Raw genomic sequence first — 20,831 nt, 5'->3', positions numbered from 1 at the left:
AGTATCATTATTGTTGTAATTGTAACATTTCAGACAAGATTACATTAGCGGCCACCATATGCAAAATGACCATCAGTGATCACCTCAGTGTATCAGACGGGAGTGCCAGCAATATTGTAAAAAAAGGCATTGCCAATTTGGAATGCCTTTACATGAATAATACATAACAGCTGTAGCTGCAATACCCCTGGCACTAAAGTATAATATTAGTAATGAATTGCCTCATTGACACATGATTTATCACCTAAATATCAACTTTAAATACAATTTTTCCAAACTGAATTTATAAAACCTGAAAATACATTTATGTCATGAATACACACTTTCAATTTATCTATGTATATAATAATTCAGCTGAACAAGGTCTCCAAATTTGGTAATCTGGGATACACACTGGAGAGCTACCTACAGGTAGATGAAAGAAAGCTACTAGTAGCTCATGAGCTACTCATTGGAGATTCCTACTCTTGCCAGTTCTTTTAGGGATGCTTTAGAAACACTCACTGTGTGATAATAGACTTTCTAGCCAAAGCCTGTGTCTCTGTCTCTTCCTGGGTCTCCTTGCAGCAAAACTCCTCACTCTCACACAAGATCAGGACTTGCTATACAAATTACCACAGCATGACATCTAACTCATACTTTGCCTGAGGAATCCATGGCTGAGCTTTACCTGTAAGCATACGGAGATCTGAGAATCTGGAGCTCCCCATGAAACGGAAACATGTCTTCATACTCTATCAGAATTCCAGTGGCACCAAGTTTGGCAAAGAGCGGGAACACCTGCAGGACACAACATCAAACATCAGTGACTGTATCTGCTCAGCCATTATCCAAGCCATGGATGCCCTGAAACTACTACCATACCTCAAACCTAGGGGCAACTACCTCCCCGCCCGGCAACTAGGGAAGCAATGGGATCAAAGGTTACTGGTAAGGCATGTCAACTCCTGCCACCAGACAGGAAACAGACAGTCAACAGGCTCCAATACTCCTGACACTTTTTTTTAAAACTTGTTTTTTATTCAGAATTGCACAAAAAGGCACATTACATGTTGTCTCACAAGGCCAAGGAGCAGAGAGAAGAAAAAGTAAGGATTTATCATACAATTCAGATTACCAATGCAGCCTCCTACATTGAACCGGATAAACTGTTGTTACTTTCAACCCGGGAGCAACATTATGAAACACATACCTTCATATTAACATAGGGTACAATTCCTGTGAAGATGAATCATCCAAGATAAAATATAACAATAAACATGGCAGCAACAAGCAGAATGGATGCTATTGTCCACAGGAGCCTCGCACAGAGAACAGGAGAAGGATATAAATAAGCCAGACACCCGGGCTTATAAGGCAGACAACTGTCACACCCGTGCAGGGGGTCATCTGGAAGGCAGGAGTAGAGTAGTGCTCAAGAATCAGAGCGAGGCAGTGTTCTGGGAATCAATAAGAGTATTGTGCAATGGACGACACAACCTGCCGCTACAAGATCACAATCCACCTAGACCGCAGTAACATCCACCAGCCAGACAGAGCCCCCATCCCACGCAGGTCCACAACCACTCTCATCGTCAGCTTTGCCACTGGTACCTCCCCCCACATCTGCAAGCTCCATGCAGCATCAGTCAAACTTAAGGGATTAACCTCCGGTGCCAATATAAGCAAGGTGGATCAAGCAGCCTGGGGAGGAACTGCATCTCCCGGCTCCTCATCCAACATCAGCCTCTCCAACATACCCCCCCAATCCTCTAAGTCGCGTTCTGTGTTATCGTCAGTGTGAAAAAGCGTAAACAACGCTCCTCAGCAAAGCCCCTTAGCGATGCCCCATTCACTCAAATCAGATCTCCATTTATCCAGCCGGGTGGGGTATCGAGGGTGTGTCCAGTGCATTGTAATGCTGCGTTTAGCCAGCACAAGTCCCAGGAGGGCAAATCTGTGTTGCATATGGGACCCAGTCTTGGGGGAAGGAAGAATGCCCAGAAGACAATGCTTAGCCGAAGCCTCAACATGGACCCCGTAACATCCCGCAGCACACACAATACTTCTGTTCAGTATATCTGAAGTCTGGCACAAACCCAATTCATGTGGAGGAATGCTGCTGACTCCATACCACACCGAGGGCATGTCAGGTGTGCTGTATTAAAACTTGATAATCGCTGAGATGTCAGATCTGTGCGATGTAAAGAATACATTTGCACAAGTTTAAAGCAGGCGTTACTAGCTACCTCCCTGACCTGCGCAAACTCCTGACACTTAAATGTGCAAAAGATTATCACATGTGTAATAATCAGTCCTGGTCAGGGTAAGAAGAAGCTAGTTTGGCTATGGCAGCGCACAGAACACATGTAAGCACAATGGACTTACACGTTTGCCTATTCATTCAGTGTTTGGGGGTCTATTTAGATTTTTTTTAAATTCCTGAGCAAATGTTAGAAGGCTGGTTCATCAATGTCTAACGTTCGATGATAATAATTTAAGGAATGAAAGGCCTAAACCTGTAATTTCCTATCCTTTGCCTGATACTGACAATGCTCTTTCTCTGGCCCAAAAAGTATGTCTCCTAGAGTCCACTTTCTGCCCCGAAGATACCACCAGCTCCCCCTTACTCTCTGTTGTGTTCAGAAGGTTTTAATGCAGACACTATCAACTGAATTACCTGTAAGAGACACTACCCCTTTCTCTCTTTTTCTCTACCTCCATTTATTAGTAGCTCTCTTTCCAAACTTCTATAATCTCCCGCTGACTGCACAAGCACTCTCTCATGGATATCAATTAGGGATAATCACAGAAGGCTGCTGCCATCCCTGGCTTGACTTTTGGTGGTGATCCTAGTGCTGCATTTGCTGACCTTTGATCTCAGGGGTCATGCAGGCAAACAGGGCTCTAAGCGTCATGTTTACTTTTAGTACCATTCCCACAGCTCTTCAGAAGCCAACAAGACACTATTCATGAGCTATGGGGAAGACAAGCAGTCAACCCTGTTATCTCTGGGAGGTCAATGGCCGTTTGAGGACTCTTCGACTATCCCATATATTTATATATGGGAAAGCATTCATATATTTTTATTTTGGTGAGTCAACGCTTTAAACTTGCTGTTGCTCTGGCTTTTGGCCTTTTTCAGGACCTGTAGTTTAGACCCAGAGTCCTCTCTCTGACAGAACTCCTTGTAACTCTCAAAGTGTTTTTATTTCCCAAGCCATCCAATATCTGTCCCTATGACACCCCCATGCTACAAATCTCTTTCTTATTGATTCCAAGAACACTACCTCACTCTGATCTGATTCTTGAGCACGTCAAACACCCACTTTGCATCTAAAAGCCCATCCTCTCTGACTCAATGTTCTGTTTATTTCATCTTCTTGCACCCATGTTTACAGCCTATCTCTTCTCAATCTTTCTGCTCCTCACAGTCACCATCCTAGATGACTTTCTTAGACGACTTACCCACTGCCTAACTTTGATCCTCATTTTGCATATCATTGGGTGCCTTTTCCTAATGTAAATTGATCTCACATCATGGATTTAACCTCTTGTGCTCAGCTTCCTCTAACAATTGTGGAATAACATGCACTGGCACATGCCTACCCATTCCATGAAACAGGCGTTCTCTGCCTTAACCGGGGTGTCTCACCTGTTGAAAATAGGATACTTTGGGAGCAGCCCCCTTGAGGTCCAGGTGGACAAGTCGCATCTGTCTGAAGCCTTCGGGGGCTGGTTGAACACTTTTAACGGGTGGCAGATCTTCCATTTCATTCAGAGCCTCTTCCTTTGGGGGTTGAGGAGGCAGTTCCTTCCTCTCATTATGTACAGAATCAATGACTGGGGTTTTCTCCCAAAATAAATTCTGAGGTTTTTTTGGTTTGGGAACCAGTGCGTCTTCCAACCTGGGAAGCCGCACAATACTTGAGGACCTGTATAAAAGAAAACAAACACAAGAAAACAAACAAAAGTGTCACACACAAGTGCATCACTCCCATAAGAAAAGTGTAAACTATGCAGCAACAACAGAGGAAAGAATGATGGACTTATGAAAAATGTCTTCCGTAGATCCAGATCTGCTTGAGATTATGCAGTCACTAGTGAGCCAAGATTTAATGTCACAACCAGAGGCTGATATTATGTGCAATTGCTATTCTACTATCACCTTCAGCACCTGCATGTCTTTTTATAAAATCTTGGTTTTCAGATCACTGAAAGCTCGAAATAGTTCTATTTTCAGGGTCACATACGAAGGACTCATCCTTTACTCAGAGGAGGGAGGCTCAACCCTGGACATTTCCCAGAAAATGGCTTTTATTGAGTGTGAAAGGTATTCATACTGAAACACCAAGCAAGAGGGAGCAATAAGATACACAAAACTCTCAGAGGGCACTTATGGATGGAAGTCAGGAATATGAAAGTTTAGGGAGAAATGGTGCATGGCTATACTTTTTACAGCACATGCTACCAAAATCAAACAAATTTTAACGCACACCACAGCAGCCAAAGTCATTACTCCTCAGAAAAAGCAAATACATTCTGGTGGACATCAGAAAAGTGTTCAGTGTACAAAAACTCCTAGACTACCACCTAGCCTTTGGCAAATTAAATTAGGAGAAGAAGCTCCAGTACCTTCAGCCTCCGTCCTTAACCCTGGATTTTACTTTGACGCTATCTTGTCTCTGACAAGCCAAGTAAGCTAGCTGTCAAGATGCCTTCTTCCAAGACCGTTACATGTGATTCTACCCCATTTACCAGCAAAGACAAGTCCCTTGGTGGTTCAGGTGACTATACTGAGTCGCCCTAGTTACTGCAACTCTTTATACTTCCCAAGCATGATTAAGCGGTTGCAAAGAATACAAAATGTCGCTGCTAAGCTGCCCTACAAGCCCTCAAATCACCTTGGCCACTGATGCAGTGAAGGGTCAAAACAGGATAGCGGTTGAAAGAGGATTCTTTTTAAGCCCATGTGACCCTTCTTTCGAGCTTTTCACTGCCAGGGGTTGGTCTATAATCAATACAAAATTCAACACTATTGTCCCACTTGAAAGTTAAGATCAGCCACTGACTACATAACCAGGGACCTGCAAAATAAACAAACTAGTGGATGCAGTTTCTCTGTGATTGTGAAACATGGAACACCCTGCCCTTCTATTTAAGATTTGAAACTAAGATATTGACCTTCTGTAAGGCATTAAAAACTAGCTGCCCACACTATAGCAAATTGAAACCGGTTAGTTGAACTGCGATGCTTGCTGTACAGATGATGCTAATATCTGGAACAAGGTCCTTAACACAGTTTGGCAAACAATGGCCAGCTAACCCTCTAAGAAAGGTGTGCAGGGTTTCAGAAGTGTCTTCTTTTAGAAGGATATAACCCAGGAAGGCCATGGTCTCTCCTTTCTTATGAGTAGTAGCAGGTTTGGAAACATTTAACTGGGTGCCTATCTATGCCTGCCTTGGAGATGGGATGCTCTCAGTAATTCTTTTCAGCTGTAACAAAGAGCCAAACAGAGTTACGGAAATACTTTTTTTCTGTCAATGTAATATGTATGGGCTCTTTTGATATTTAATGTGTGCGACACTCTCTCCTCAACAGATTCCGTTGTAAGAAGTAGACTGGGAGCTCTATTGTTTGGTTAAGGTGGAAGGGCAACACCACCTTAGGGAGGAGCTTATAATTGGCTCTAAAACAATCCTTGTGGATCTGTATAACGTTTTCTTGTAAAGCGAGTGCTTCCAGTTCGCTAATGTGTCAGAGAGGTAATGGCCACTGGAAGGCCACATGCCAGAAGAGACAAAGAAGGGGGTATGAATGCTGAGGTTAAAAAGGTAGTACTGAGTCTTGCGAGGACTACGTTGAAATTCCAGAAGGTAACAGGAGGCACTCTAGTAAGTATAACCATCCGGAGATCCTCAGTGAAGGCCTTAACAACCGGAATTCTAAAGGGGGTGATTATTCCCTATTCTGTAAGTAGGCTGCGACTGCAGCTAATTGTAAGTGTAAGCAAATAGAAGTATAGGAGAGGCCTGCGTTTTGCAAATGCAAGAGGTAACGAATAATGTTCTGGACAGAAGGTTATAGAGGGTCCAAATTCTTCAAATTACAGCAGTGAACAAACCTTTCCCATTTTTTCGCATAACAGACCCATGTAGTGGGCCATCAGTCTTCCTTTAAAATGTACATTCATGTGGAAGGTTGAGGTACTGAATTGTAGGCTCTCTAGTGGCAAATCACAAGTTTAAGCTGTATAGGATGTGGAGGCCGGGCTTGACCGTGCCTCTGTGTGAGAAGGTCCAAACTGAGCAGGAGGCATTCACAGGGGAGGACTAACATCCCCAGGAGAATGGAGTACCAAGGTGTTTTTGCTTGCCGCCACTAAATTTAAACCTACAATAACTGATAAAACCTCACAAAAGGACACAGTCCTTATCAGTGGAAACATATAAACACTGACAAACACCTGCACCACCACACACTAAAATGCCATTCAAAGAAAGGGAATAGTTTACATAATGAGTCACTTTTATTTCTTCTGGAGCAGGCAAACACAATAAAACTTTGTTATACAAGGTAGCAGCAAGAAACACTGGTCTAAAATCTGTTGGTTAGAGAGGTCAATAAAATTTTGCTTATTATGCCTTTTGTTTCCTCCAGTTGTGTGTGCAGGGTTTTGAAGCAAGGTTCAAGTCTGATATGTACAATCACATTTAGCCTCAGACAAAGAATTGGAAAAACCCTTTGCTATATCTGACCCCTTTTCTGACAAGTCAGTATTGAGTCATGTCACCTGGCAAACACCACGGACTTCAACCATTCAGTGCAAGGTGCAGTGACAGGTACATGTGTAAAGAGTGCTGTCATCATGCACTTGGGATAGTGGTGCAGACATGACGCAAGACTTTTCACATAGCAACTCAATGCAAAGCTGCACGATTGCCCCATTTTGAAGCTTCCCCCAGGACTGCATTCAACATGGAGACTCTGCGGAGGCTGCAATTGGGACTGGGTGATGTTTATGGTGAACCTATGGCTGTGGAGCAGAGAAAGTACCATCTATGAGCAGGGTTAATGGGTGTGTGGAAACAGGAGTCTCTGAAACTGAGCGTTGTTACATAACTGAAGAAGCAATATGCCATCTTGTAGAGTTGTCATGCAAATAAATTCTGGTGATGATGTGAGGGCACCCACTCTGCGGCACCCTTCTGTAGAAGGGTGTGCATTTCTTCCAGAAGGATGGAGAGATGTTCCTTGCTGAGAGCATGTGCATGGAGTGGGATGCAGCACCCACTAGTCAGATGTGATTTCCTCCTAATGATCGAAGAAATCATGTATCCTCCCTCGACAGAAGACATGTGATTGAGGGATGTTGGGGGGAGCAAGTCACTATCTGGAGGCAGTCGCTACTTCTCTACAATCACTTTTGCCCTTACTCCTGTGTAGCCTTTATTGTAACCCCTTGCAAGTCGAAGGACTGCTGCAGCCTCTGATAGGAGTGTGACTGCTCGGTGAAGTTGTTTTTGTTCCCCCCATTGGATGCTGTTTGCCAAAGAGGAATGCTTTGCAGTGCGGCCACTAGACTTTGTTTCTTTTAGTTTTCCAGCATTTGCGGCCCGAAAAGTTGCTCCCTCTCTAACTGGAGCTTGTGGATACATTGATAGATCTCTGCTTGAGCCCTGAGATACAGAAACAGGAGTGGCTCTTGGGAATAATGTAGGTATTAATGTCTGTAGAGGCTATGCCCGTGCCAGCTAATGCACAGCGAACACTGAAATTGATGATGACATTGCCCTTGGACACTGTTTCCTCCCCTCATTTCCTTGGGTGACATGCATGTCCACCTTATGAAAGGCGACTGCTCTTTTAATTACCTCATGATAGGCCATAGTATCATAAGGAGATGAGGCTGTCACTAGAGGGTGGCATAAATGAGGATCATCTGGGTAGGTCTATATTATAGTCGTCCCAGGGGTCATCAATGGGAACTGTACCCGAGTACTCATCATGGGTCAATGGGGCCATATGGGCTACCTGGATGTGATTGGGATACAAGCGTCCCCTCTGGAGACTCTGGTACAGGCAGCTGGGGTGCTGCACATTGGCGTGGAGGTGGGGGGGAGGTGTGGGTGTGGGTGTTGGTGGAAGTAGATGTGTGGTTTGCTGCAGAGGGAAAGGACTGTCAGCTCTGTCCTTCGGTGTATTTAGTGCCAGCTTCTGAGAGGGAGGCTAGGAAGAAGGTTGCCCTTCAAAGGCCAGTCTCTTCATTTGAAGAAGAGGTTCTGGAGGGGCACGCGGAGGAGGCTTCACTGAGATCTTGGATGTAATAGGTGGACGAACAGGCACTTCTGCCTGGCATCAAGCTGATGCTGAAGTCTCCCAGGATGGGAACCTTGGTGTCCTGAGATCAAAGTGTCGATGGGGGCTCTGAGATTTGACTTTTAGGTCGAGCAAAGTTTCAGCGACATAGAGTCTTATGCACTGGCACACTAGCCTTCGATGCTTGCTTTGAGTGGGACACATAGAATTCAGTGTTCTTGGAGAGGCTTTGGCTTGATGGTTGAGGGGAGTCAACACCCTTTGGTGGAAGATTGCTTGGCTGCGGAGCCAATTCCTGGTGCCAACTGGAGATCAAATGAGACGGGCCCTGGCGTAGCCTTTGTTCACATCTGTTCTCTAGGCTTGATGCCCAACTCCCACAGCAGTAGTGCTCTACCTCATCATAGGACTTGTTTTGCAGCCCTGGCTTGGTGGTGTGGGCCTCTGGGGCTGATGGCAAATACTCCTAATCCTTGGCATGGTCTTTGTGCAAGGACCTCTCTTCGGCACCAGCTCAATGATCTCCATTTTATTTAGAGTCTTCCTGGATCTGAAGGTGAGGCACAACGCACAGGAAGCATCGTCGTAGCCATGGGACAGGCACCAGTTGCACACTTAGTACTAATACACCATAGGCTTTTTAAATCGTAGTGCGGGCAGTTTGAAAGGGTGTCCACTTCATCACACGCACAGCATTCTCTGGTGATGAAGGACTAAAGACAACTCTTGGTCCTCAAAGGGCAGGAGCCCTAGTTCCCTGTGGCTTCTCTGACGTTCTTCGGTGCTGTCAGAGGTATTTGCGCTTCGGGAAAGAAATAGAATGGAGCGTTGTTGAATCTGGCACAACGGGATCTAAAAAGGACCAAACAATTGAGAACACAACAATCTTGGAGCCCACTTAGTAGACGTCTAAACTCAGGCAGAAAAAAATAGTCTAACATTAAGTCAGTGCCTATGGGCAATGTACACCAAGATGAGGAGTTACATCACATCATGAGACTTGAGAGACTTCTTCAAAGATAGGCAACTTGCAAAAATTCAAACCCAACACTAGATGGCAGTGGGTTTGCTAGCCATGTGTATCTACAGCCACCTGTGCTACAAACACTTACTTTCTTTTTTAACCTTCTTGGCTCGGGACATTACTCTCAGAAGACAAATCAGGGGACCGTGTAGCTTGCTCCTGGGGATGGATCTTGTAATTTTTTCCCAATAGTCCACCAAACTTCCACACAACCACGGTATGTTATAAAAGTTGGTGCCCCACATTTTGGGCAGTAACTAAGAATCTCAGTGTAAGTACTTTGTAATCTTAAGGGGGATTAAAATGTTTTGTGCAAATAGTTAAATTCAGTACATAATTTGAGCAAGTGGTTGCCGGTGGGATTCCACCGGCACGCATTTTTGGAGAACTGAACTTATTTTATTTCATATGACATTTTTTGAGAGCAAGAGAGGGAAAACATACATATGGGAAAGAAGAGAAAGACAGAAAAATTGTTACAAAGGGAAAAGGCAGGAAACTGCATGAGTGAGACAAAGGGGCAGAGCGTGTAAGGCAGTGCTTTAAATAGGCCTGAGGTGGATTCAGCACTAGCAGCCTTGGTATTCGACAAGCAGACATTTGATAGCCTTGGCCGGGTTTCTGAGCTGCGCTTTTGGGCACTCATTTTTTTTTTTTTTACAAATTAAGCACTGGTTAAATTAAATATATATTTGAGAATAGCATTTCTGGAGACTTTCTTAGGAGCAAGTCCAATCCTATCTCTCTCTAAATCTGTGAGCTCTTTACTTAGTGAGTCATCCCATTTAAGCGTGGTGTGCCCACAATTAACCAACCTGAGTGCCTTGTACAGCTGATTAAATGTCCTATACTGATCATAAATGATAGATGCAGCACCCTATCCATGTGGTGTTCATCAATTCCTATTCCCCACATCTGTTAGGCAGCATGGGTGATCTAATGAACTGTCTCGCAACAGGTTAAATTCTCCCTCTAATTCTAGACATTTTTCCAAGTTTTCTCCAATAAACAAATCACCTATATTGGTAATTCCATAATCAATCGTTTCACTATCTGTCCCATACCACTAAAAGTGTGCAGTGGGATTCCTGAGGTGTATCCATATTCAACTTAGATTTGTTAGTGTATCTTAACAACAATATCTTGCAGAAGCAATCAGTAAAGGCAATCCTTCCTTCTATTATGTAGCCCCACAAATACCCAACACTATTGAAGTAATTCTAGTTTGTTTATTGAGTAATTTAGTATCTAGTGCCTTGGGTTCTGTCATCCATCTTGCTGTCCATTGTAGCTGAGCCTCCAGAAAATATAGTTCTAAGTCAGGTACTCCAGCACCACCCATTTTTATTGGGAGCTTAAGTTTGTATAATGCCCCTTTTTTCCAACCATCGCCCAGATTATCGTTCACCCCCGTGCCAGTAGTTACATTACTAGTGCAAAAATTACAGAAGACAGTGGACCCCTCCACCCCGATGGCGTCCTCTAAAAATGTCCCACCTCTCCGAAATAATTACACCTCTAATAACGCTTGCAGAAGTTGCCACATATAATATCTTGAGCCAATCAACAACATGCTCCTCAAATTGCTTATAGCATAGTGTGGCATAAACATGCTCCCAATTAAACATATCAAAGAATGTTTCCATATCATTGGCACTGCTGAATGGTTGTTGCCATTTTACATGGTCCCCGTGATGTGAAACAACCTCTTCAAATTATATGACATACCCTCCCTGGGAAAAAATAAAACCAGATCGAGATGTATTAATGTTGGTACCATCCTAGGTAAGATAGCATTCAGGATCTTGCTCAATCATCATCAGTTTGAGCATGGAGAAGGGGCTGTATGAAGTCATGTTTAGTGAATCTCGACCTGGCATTGGTAGTACTCTAATAAGTCATTCCTCTGCTTCCTTTGCTGAATCGGGCAGACTATCTGCATCCTGAAGGGGTTCTAAAGATTTAGATGGGACTTACCTGAAAAAGTCCTGGAGTGTGAGTAGTAGAATGCAAGAGACGCCAGGAGTGGTCCCAAGAACTCTCACGTGAATGGGACCTGGAGTGGTGAGGAGTTATATGGCAAGTGGCCAAGATCGTCAAAGTCCACTAGCGGATGGCCTTAGGGTTCCGCTGCAGACCACACCAACGACGTCACACAGAGCCGAATGAAGCTCCCTACTGGCAAGCAATGGGATTGCTCAAAATTTTCCAGGCCTAGTCGGACGCCTGGAAATATTCTACGGTAAGGAATCTGTGGCTTTAAGTCTCCATCAGATTACAGCGGTGGTGAGTGGTGAAACAGTGTTTATTGAAATATTCAACAGCTACAGTTTTCCCTATCCTGTGTGTTGATATGACAAACATGTCTTATCTAGTATGAAGGTCGTGAACGGGGAGAAAAATAAAGAAGTATTCTCTCCTATTTGGATAGACCTTTAACTAGGCATATGCACTTTCCAGTCAGTTAGTTACAACCTAATGTAATGTGCTTACTTGAGGCTCCAGATAGAGGAGAAAAGGATCTATCCCAGTGGTTATCAACAATGCAGTAAAGTCACCACCACATATTAATGAGTCGAGTATGCCATTCAAAAGCAAGGGCAATGACTTATGTTGAAAAAAAGGAGCAAGTGCTATGTTGGTGGCATATACATCGCACCAAGCCTTGTGATTGTGTGTATATTTTACCCCTAAGCTACACATGAGACTTTCAAAATCTATTTTACGATGCTCACAAACATTGGAACACCTGGTCTTATTCCTACAAGAACTCCTCAGTCATAGGCTTGAGGAAAATGAAATTTTGCCTGACCAAGATGCCCCCTACGTGTACCCTATGTTACATGTGTGTGCATGTCACCCATGCATATTTCACGTAGTGGCCTGAATCACAAGGCCTCTGCAAATCACGCCCTGCTTTAAGATGCCAGTAATTAAGTCTCCCATGTAACAGAGTTAAGCTAACATGAAGGCCCATGTATTTGCATTGTACCCTTTTAATATCGATATGAACCCTTTTTGTGGCGCAGTCTGAACCCTTTTTGTGGCGCAGCCTGAGCCACTTTCTGAATTAAGGGTTTTTCATGGCTCAGACACTCTGAAAGCTACAGTTACGTATCCCTGACCTCGCATACTTCTAGCTCAGCCGAAAAGGGGCCAGCAAGGGTTGCCAAGACAGTGTTTTGCACAATAGTTATCAGCTTGCTATACAGAATCACATTCCTGCCCGGTTAAGAGGGTAAACAGAACCCGTCTGCACAGATAGTGCCCAGCCTCTCTGTCTCTGTTTAAATGAAATTACAGTACTTGCCTCCGTAGAAAGCTCACAGCCCCATGCAATGCACAAAGAAATATATGCCCTTTCTGTCTTTTAGTGATGAACGACCTTTGCTTCAGATAATACATCCCCGACTCGAGATATCAGTTAGTACCAGACGTGCTGGTCGCCTTGACACTAAAGATCTCTCTACTAGACTGAAAGTCAGCTCTCCTCCCAGTTACACGTCAATTGCACGTCATGATCAAATTGCGTGCACGAGTAGGGCAAAGTTCAGCCTGCCATGTAACTCCTCCTCTATGTAGCCACCCACCTATCACCCACCTGTGACTCATCAAGTGTACACCTTCATGCACGCCCACATGCTCTTATCTCTTTCTTTCTTGCTCTGCCTGGAGCGCTCCTCCCTATGTACGAGGAAAAATGTATATATGTGTTGTTCTCTGTAAATAATGTTAGAAGACCCTTCCTGAACCTCAGTGGTGATGGAACAGATTCTCCCTTAACTCGAGTTATTGGAATAAAGCCCTTTTAACTTGGACACCACGGACTCTCTGCCTCTCATTTGATACATGCTAATTGTTAATGCCTAGAAATTATGCCAGGGTAATATTTTATTTACCACAGGCTGAATATCTAGTGTGATCGATTTGGCCTCTCCAGTATCTTTGTAGTTTTGCCACCTCTTCCTCAGGGATGCATCTCTTGAAAATGCCTATTTGTTCTCCCTTACATTTGCATGACTGTTATGCCTTTTTACCATCCTAACCATAGTGCTTATATTCTAGGTATCATAATATATTTAGTTTCTCCGGTCATAGTAACTCCTCTGAGCAAGGGTCTATGATATTAGCAAATTTTACTAGATAAAGAGATAAGGCTGTTTCATTACTACAGAATTCTATTTTGGGACAGCTTTTTCTCCTCCGTCCGATTCAACATCCTTCCACTGAACTTGCCCCAGTCTATGAACACTATAATTTTAATCTGGCACTAGAATCTGTATACTGTATCATACAGGACCTTAAATGTGAGTAAAAATAGAAAGAGAAAGCAAAGATGAAGAAAAAGTGGGCTTAAACAGGTCAGCCAGTCGCCATAATAGACATTACAAATGATTTTCAGCTAACTACTCCTTCACTATCCAGGTTATTGACTCTGTTTAGTGGCAGGGTCTGCTGGTACTGTTCAGTACTGGTGTCAGGCCAATATATCAGTTGTAATTGGGATCATCACTGGCGTTCAAGGATTCTGTAATCTGCTTATTCTGACCCTGAAGAGAAACCTCCCTAACCGCTGGGGGCATCACTTTCTTAATCTTTCTAAGTTCCCTGTGTAGAGTTCTCCTGAATGTCCAACCTTGCTGCTTTGTCTACCACCAAGTGTTTCTCAATTCCTTCATTACTTAATTGTCTAAACAATTCGTTTGCTGTTCATCTGTAAACAAAAAGTGGGATTTACCACCCACTAATATATTCAGTTTTGCCAAGAAAAAAGAGCAAGTACTTCAGCTCTGCCTCTCAAAGCCGCCTCTTTACTGCTATAAAGTTTATGTGAGTTCCGCACAGCAAGTGCATAATCTGTAAAAATATGTACAGTTGAGTTACATACTGAACGATTGGACCTGCTTGATGCTTCTTTAGCATTATTGCAATTCGATTTCTATGATTCAAAACTGCACAATAATGGGACATGGCCTGACTCCAGAGCTAGGAGGGAGAACTGGCACACTATATGTCCTCTTGACTGTACAATATTTCCACCAGCCATCTTGCATTCCACTGAGGGTCCCTCTCTTTTGCCAGGCATTCCCACTAAACAGATGTTGTTTCTTCTACGCACCCTTCAGTATACAAATATGAATCGTTTTTGCAAGCACTGAGCTTCTTGTTATGATTATGACAACCTCAGTTATTTAGGCTTCCACATTTATAAGTTTGTTGTAGCTATAATTCGTTCCTTTGTAGTTCTGGCATCCTGCAAAGGTAGGCGGATACAGTAAAACGGGTTGCCAGGTGCTTGCATTTATCAAGTATTGACAATGGATTAGTACTGGGAAGGTGGCAGCACCCATCTTCAACGTCCCAGTAAGGACCAATTGCTGTGCTCAGCATCCAGCTCTGGAAGCCCTGTGTTTTCCCATAGTGGTGGTCAGACATAATATTCTAGCTTCTCAGTGGGGCAGAGAATTTGTGGGCCATTTGCACAGAACAAATATTTTAGCAAGGTTCCCCTTATTGTTTGCGCAGTTGCCATTCCATAGCCCCTCCACTCACTCCAAAAGACTAAGTAAATATGCCTTTGTGGTCAGTGAGCCTTGGGTGCCCATGCAAGAAATTCTACTTTTATCCGTTAATATTAAAGGCCTGTTGCTGTGTATCTTTCAGTGAGGCTATGTAGTCTCCAGTCTGAAGAAATACTGGACCTTAATGTTCTCAGTCTACAGCATCACATCACAGAAGTCCATAAGTAAGCACACCATGTGTGAGGCTATTTTCCCACTCCAATGCTCATCAGCTGCCTTTAATGTACAGTTGGGGTGACATCATTCTGTAGGCTGCCAAGCTGCCCTGCTACTTACCACTCTACATGGGCGTCTAGAGCAGTTGCCCTTGTGTCATGACATGTCAGCATTAAAAGTCCCACCATCTCCCATCAGGGGAACCTTCTCCTTTTTGATCTCAAATTCTCCTGGGAAAGGACTGCAGCGAGATCCAGAGAAACCTGCTCTCTCATTATTTTTTCAGTGTTGACCAACCCTCTTTTAGGGGGCCAATACAGCTCGGGTGATAAGTCTGGGCTACTTACAGGACAGGAGGTGATGTTTTCCCATTTCTGCCAGAGATAGGGCCCAATCCGTGGCCTTGGGTGCTCCTTCCCCAAGTCCTGCATTCAGTAGGAGGCTTGTGTACAACAGGCCGTGCCTCTGCCACCTTCAAGATGGCTGCATGCTGCTCTGAAGGAGGCCTGGACTGTGCAGCACAAGCCCCCCTGTGGCCATCTCCAGAGATGTTAGGCTGGCCCAGACTAGCTTCTCGTTTTTGACTGCTGAGCGCATCCTGCATTTTCCAGATCTCTGCCACCATGTGAGCTGGGACAGTCTGCCCTGCAATCACACCCCCTTCACCTCCCTTTTATTTCTGTAGTTCTGCTTTTTTTAGGTTCTTTTCAAATGTATTCAAAGAAAACTAAGTAATATTTATAAGAAAAAGTTACAGCTCATATGGTCATCATCATCATAACTTAGCTTTTATGTAGGACACTAGATTTGAAGGTAAACAAGCACTGCGAAAGCCAATGAGAGTGCATAACAAAGCCCGCTAGTTTTCAAAGTTTTCCTAACTGTTCTGGTAGGTTATTTTATAGTCAACATGCTTGTGATAGAAAGGATCATCCTTCCGCCCAACTACATATAATCTTGAGAGGCAATACAAGCTGGTTTCTGTTCAACCATAAAGTCATGTATGAATGATGTACGAGTAGTTGAATCCCAATAAATGAACATGTGACAGATCAGGTAGAAATATTGACTGCAATTTGTCCATTATGCTGGTAAAGGTATTTTTGCACATACTGCAGCGTTGTATCTGTTCCTCGGTTCGACCTGCAGCTTGACTGCCCTATGCCGTTTCAAACAGGTCTCCAGTTGTCCTATACGGCTGTCTTTACTACTTTCAATAGGTTGGGGATACTGGAGATGGACTGATAGTATTTTAAAGCTTGGGGGTCCAAACTATATTATAAACAAGGGATTTATTTACTTTCTTTACTGCATTAGGTATGCTGTCATTTTCAAGGTCTCAACTACAAAGCGCATAATTTAAAATTAAAAAGACAGCTTGTGATTGATTATAAGACTCATTAATGCTTTATGTACCCAGTCCTCATACATGTGACATGATTAATTCCCTCAATAACTATATGAATGTATTCCACTGATAACTCTCTAAACCCACCATCTGCAAAGCTTGAAAAACACAGGTATCATCGAGTGAATGAGAAAAGGGCTGCCTCGCTTGAGCTCACAAGATACCATGATCCAAAATCCTATGCGGCAAAAGTAAGAGAACACATGAACACTGAAACCTCACAATGCAGAACCATAACAACATTGCACACCCAAAGATCTTTATGGACAGAGGTGAGAGGTGAGATCAGAATCAGAAGCATTTAAGAAGTCCTCTCTGTTGACTAAGCGAGAATTGGCAAGTTTCCAATCTATGACAAATTTTCTTTTTCAACATCAAAGCATTTTCCCCCCGACTACCGTAAAAAGGAGCTTTTCATTGGCAAAGCCTTTGGAGGCTGTTTTTTCAAATAGCTTTGATGAAGCAGGAGACAAATCTAGTCTGGAATCATACCACTTTACACGGCAGTAGAATGTTTGAACATCAGGAATGATTAACAGAAATAAGAGATATCACTCAGTATATTACTAAACTTAGATAGAAGGGACAGAGTGGTCAGTGAGAATCATGAATAAACTAGACAGTATGTATAGTATAACATTGTTCCATCTAACAGACTTTGTAAACAATACTTCAACATTCTCACAAATTACAGCTCCTCGTGCACCCAAAGGACATATTGAAGGCCCTACTACAGTGGAAGAGGAGACTGCAGAAGGCTTATGGATATTTATACAACAATTCTTGGCACACTCTGTCTTAACTCATGCACCTTAAAGTTGAGGTCTGTCTGTGTAGAGAATGAGGGGTACTACTCACTTTTGATTGAAGAGAAGCTTTGTAGTGGCCAAAATGACAATGACCAGGACTACCACTCGCAGGGTGTTCATCCGCATGTATCGTGAAAGATACCCCACTGTGAAAAGTAAAATAGAAAAAAAGATATTAGGGGATATGTCTTAAGAGTAAAGAAGTCAGCCTATACTGGAGGAGAATGAAGCACCTTTCTTTGAAGGAGAGCCTACAGACTGGTACCATCTCAAGAAGTTTGGACCAATGAAAGCCATGCTGTGATGGACTGAGGATGAAGTTACAAGCGATACAGTGTAAAATAGTTAATACAGTTTTCTACACCATATACCCTGTTAACTGGGGGTACATCCTCTTAAGAGGAGGCTTGACTAATAAACAGAGAGAAATGGGCTCAACAGTGCTGAATAGGCAGTGTTTACTCAAGCTACACTTGTTGTGATGTTCCCACAGGGACACAGGAAGACTGGTCGTGCAGGTGCTTGCATGCCAACCAATACTGTCTGGACAGATGTGCAGACTGCATGCTTGAGCAAACAACCTTATATGACAAAAACTGGACAAATTCCAAAAGTTAAGGAGTTGGTATAAATTATACTAATATGACATTCAATACTTCAAAAACAATTCTGTTGAAAATATAAATCTCAATGCAGTTCATCAGAAAAATATACCACATTTCATTTTTTAAATAGGTATAATATACTCCTGGTGAAGAATAAGTGTGCTTGAAAAGCATCAAGAATTTGGTTAGAAAAATGTGCTACATATTTAGACCCAATAAGAGGATTATCTATAAATTGTCTTTGTTGCATACAAAATCTTTTGGTTAGATAAAAGAGGCGCAATGAATTTACATTTGATTTTTTCCCTCACTAATGATTTGAAAAAGATTTTTAAAAATTTGAGTTCAGAAATTCAATTACAATATAGAAGATAAAAATATAAAATACGTTTTCAACTATTCATCAGCACATTGTCATCAGTGTCTAGCACTTTGTAACTCTTTGATATTTTTTATTATTGTGATATAAACATAACTTGGCAATTATGACCTAACAGTCCATGGAGCAGCGACCAGATATGTTCAAAGGAAAATTGATGTAGGAACACTGAAATCGCTAAGGTGCGCAACAAAAGGCCTGCTATATTTAATATAAAACTCTGGCATGGCCATCCCAAAGAATCTCTCAAATAAGTGACCAGAAGATATGATCCAAGAAGGAAAGAAAGAAAGAAGGATGAGCACAACACTTTTTCTCTAAAATATGTTTTTATTGGCAGATGTCAATCGGATACAGCTTACAATATTTATAAGGTAGTATACAATCAAGGTAAAGAGTACTCCAGAATACAGTTTATCAGATATGCCATTCTCTTATTGCCGTGGATATCCGTCCCTGTATTATAAGGCCCAAAGTCAACCCTCCAGGCCACTCCAACAGGTGACATCATTCCACCCCGTTCCTTCCACCGCACTCTTTTTCTTTCCACACCTGTCAAGCATAATGAGCATTAGTATTGATTTCGTTGCAGTCAATTGCTGGTATTCCTGTCTAGTCCAAGAAATTAGTCGTAGACTGCAAAGCTCGAAATGCACACCATGAACGCATCTGCGTCAGTTAGAATCTGGCAAAGCCGAAAACCAACAGTAGAGGAGTGCTAAAGGGGTGTATCTTCCATGTAACCGTGCTTAAATGCTTCGCATAGGGAAACCCAATCTTGGGCTACGAGGTACTTATGGAATCCTGCTCTCTCTTTTCTATGAAGATGGACGCTCTCAGATTACAGCCAGGGAATCGATGTCTTCCACTGTCATGTATCGACGGTGGCATAGGGTCCTTCCAGCGCATCGTATATGGAGCTTTTCTAACAGTAGGATCTAAGAATATAGTTAAGGCCTTATCTGAGTCTGGGCGAGAGAAGAGGTACACTACCAGTTCCTCCAGCGAAATATTCAAATCAACTCCCTGTAGTTTGGTAGAGTAGATCAATATTTCACACCAAACCATATGACGACACTCACAACCATATAAAGTGGGGCAGGTTTGTGTCCAGGATCGGCAAGGAGGACAGAGCGAAGCCTCTCCTTGGTAGATAATAGAGATGCAACATGGCATAAGGTAAGCTATATTTAGGATATTAAACTCAATATATTTAAAGCGCAAATGCCACTCTGAATCATGAAATGGGTAACCTATGTCACCCTTCCATTTTACACATAGAGTATCCCTGGCCCAATCCAAGTACTGGAGATGTGCTTGATAAAGCCATCGAACCAGATGTTTACTATCCCCTAATGCAGGGTTCTGCAAAGTCCGTCCTGGAGGGCGGATCCATGCCAGATTTTTAGGATATCCCCATATAGATAAATGGAGTTATCTTAAAAATCTGCCATGGATCCGGCCCTCCAGGATCAACTTTGGAGAACCCTGCACTAAGGTGTACAGAGCTTGAATTACCACATTATAGGTGGGTTCTGAGTCCCGGACCAGAAACAGAGTCTCCAGTGATCGGTTAATTTAGGCGTAAGTAAGGAAGTGATGAAGAGGGATCGCAAATTCTTCCTTAAGTGTATCAAAAGTAAGCAATTCACCTGCTGAAAATACATCCGAGAGGGTACAAATTTCCCATTCAGCCCACAATTCCAGATGGGTCAGGGGAATAGCGTGGTTGAAGGTTATCAATTTTGTAAAGGGAATCGCTCGAGTGCAGAGGTACCTACCTTTGTGAAGTACTTGTGAGCGCCAAAGACAGTACAGTACGGTGGATAGCACCTCGGGAGAAATAGATAGAGGAGTTCTCAAAGAGAGAATCATGGAGCTCAACTGACCCTGAATTCGATTCCCCGTGGGTGACCCGTCTCAGAAAGGGTATGACCTGCTCACCAGCGAGCTGGTCACTGAAGATGTGTTGCAAGGTGATATTTTTCAAGATCCAAGCCACTAGCCTTAGTGAGACTTTTAAAAGTACACAGAGCCACTTGTCAGTGCCGCCATACAAACAAATACACCCAGCATCACATCCAGGTCTAAAAAAAAAGGTTTAGGGGAAAAGACTAAGGGAGATTAACCAAAAAATATAAATGATGTGGGGTACTATCCTCTTAATCAACGCTATCCGGACCATGACCGACAAGGATGAACTGTGCCCAAAAGGCCAACTGGGACTTCAGCCAAAGTGTTCTCCCTAGATTACCTTCAAGAAGACCTTCAGGCAAATGATCTATATTAATCCCAAGGTATCCAAATGAGGCAATTTCTCAGTGAAACCGAGGGTCTTAACCGGCGAGGAGGCACAAGTGCATAGCTGGCATAGGGAGGGGAGATACAGGATTAAACCAGCTGATCTTAACTCTGAAAACCGCCTTGAAGTCAGGCAAGAGATGAGCTATAGGCGTATGGTACAGTTGGGGATACAGGACATAGGAAAAGGATATCGTTAACATAAATTGATTATGTATGAAGAGCAGCTCTAGTTGTTATATCGCAGTGTTCACCCTAATGTCTCAAT

General features: G+C 43.1%; 1 protein-coding gene across 2 annotated transcripts in view; it reads right to left on the bottom strand.

Annotated features, from left to right (window-relative positions):
• Nucleotides 1-20,831, bottom strand: part of LOC144785951 (hexosaminidase D-like) — a 279,553-nt gene that overhangs the window by 201,954 nt on the left and 56,768 nt on the right. For both annotated transcript variants that reach the window (XM_078664840.1, XM_078664841.1), the window contains 3 exons: nucleotides 17,328-17,424; nucleotides 3,635-3,914; nucleotides 671-780 (listed from right to left, as the gene is read on the bottom strand). In XM_078664840.1, coding sequence (XP_078520966.1) covers nucleotides 671-780; nucleotides 3,635-3,914; nucleotides 17,328-17,424 — 487 coding nt within the window. The remainder of the gene's footprint in view (nucleotides 1-670; nucleotides 781-3,634; nucleotides 3,915-17,327; nucleotides 17,425-20,831) is intronic.

This window comes from Lissotriton helveticus, chromosome 10 (assembly GCF_964261635.1).
Source record: "Lissotriton helveticus chromosome 10, aLisHel1.1, whole genome shotgun sequence".
Lineage (NCBI taxonomy): Eukaryota > Metazoa > Chordata > Amphibia > Caudata > Salamandridae > Lissotriton > Lissotriton helveticus.
The sequence above is the reverse complement of the archived record's forward strand: the minus strand, read 5'-3'. Positions and strand labels throughout refer to the sequence as shown.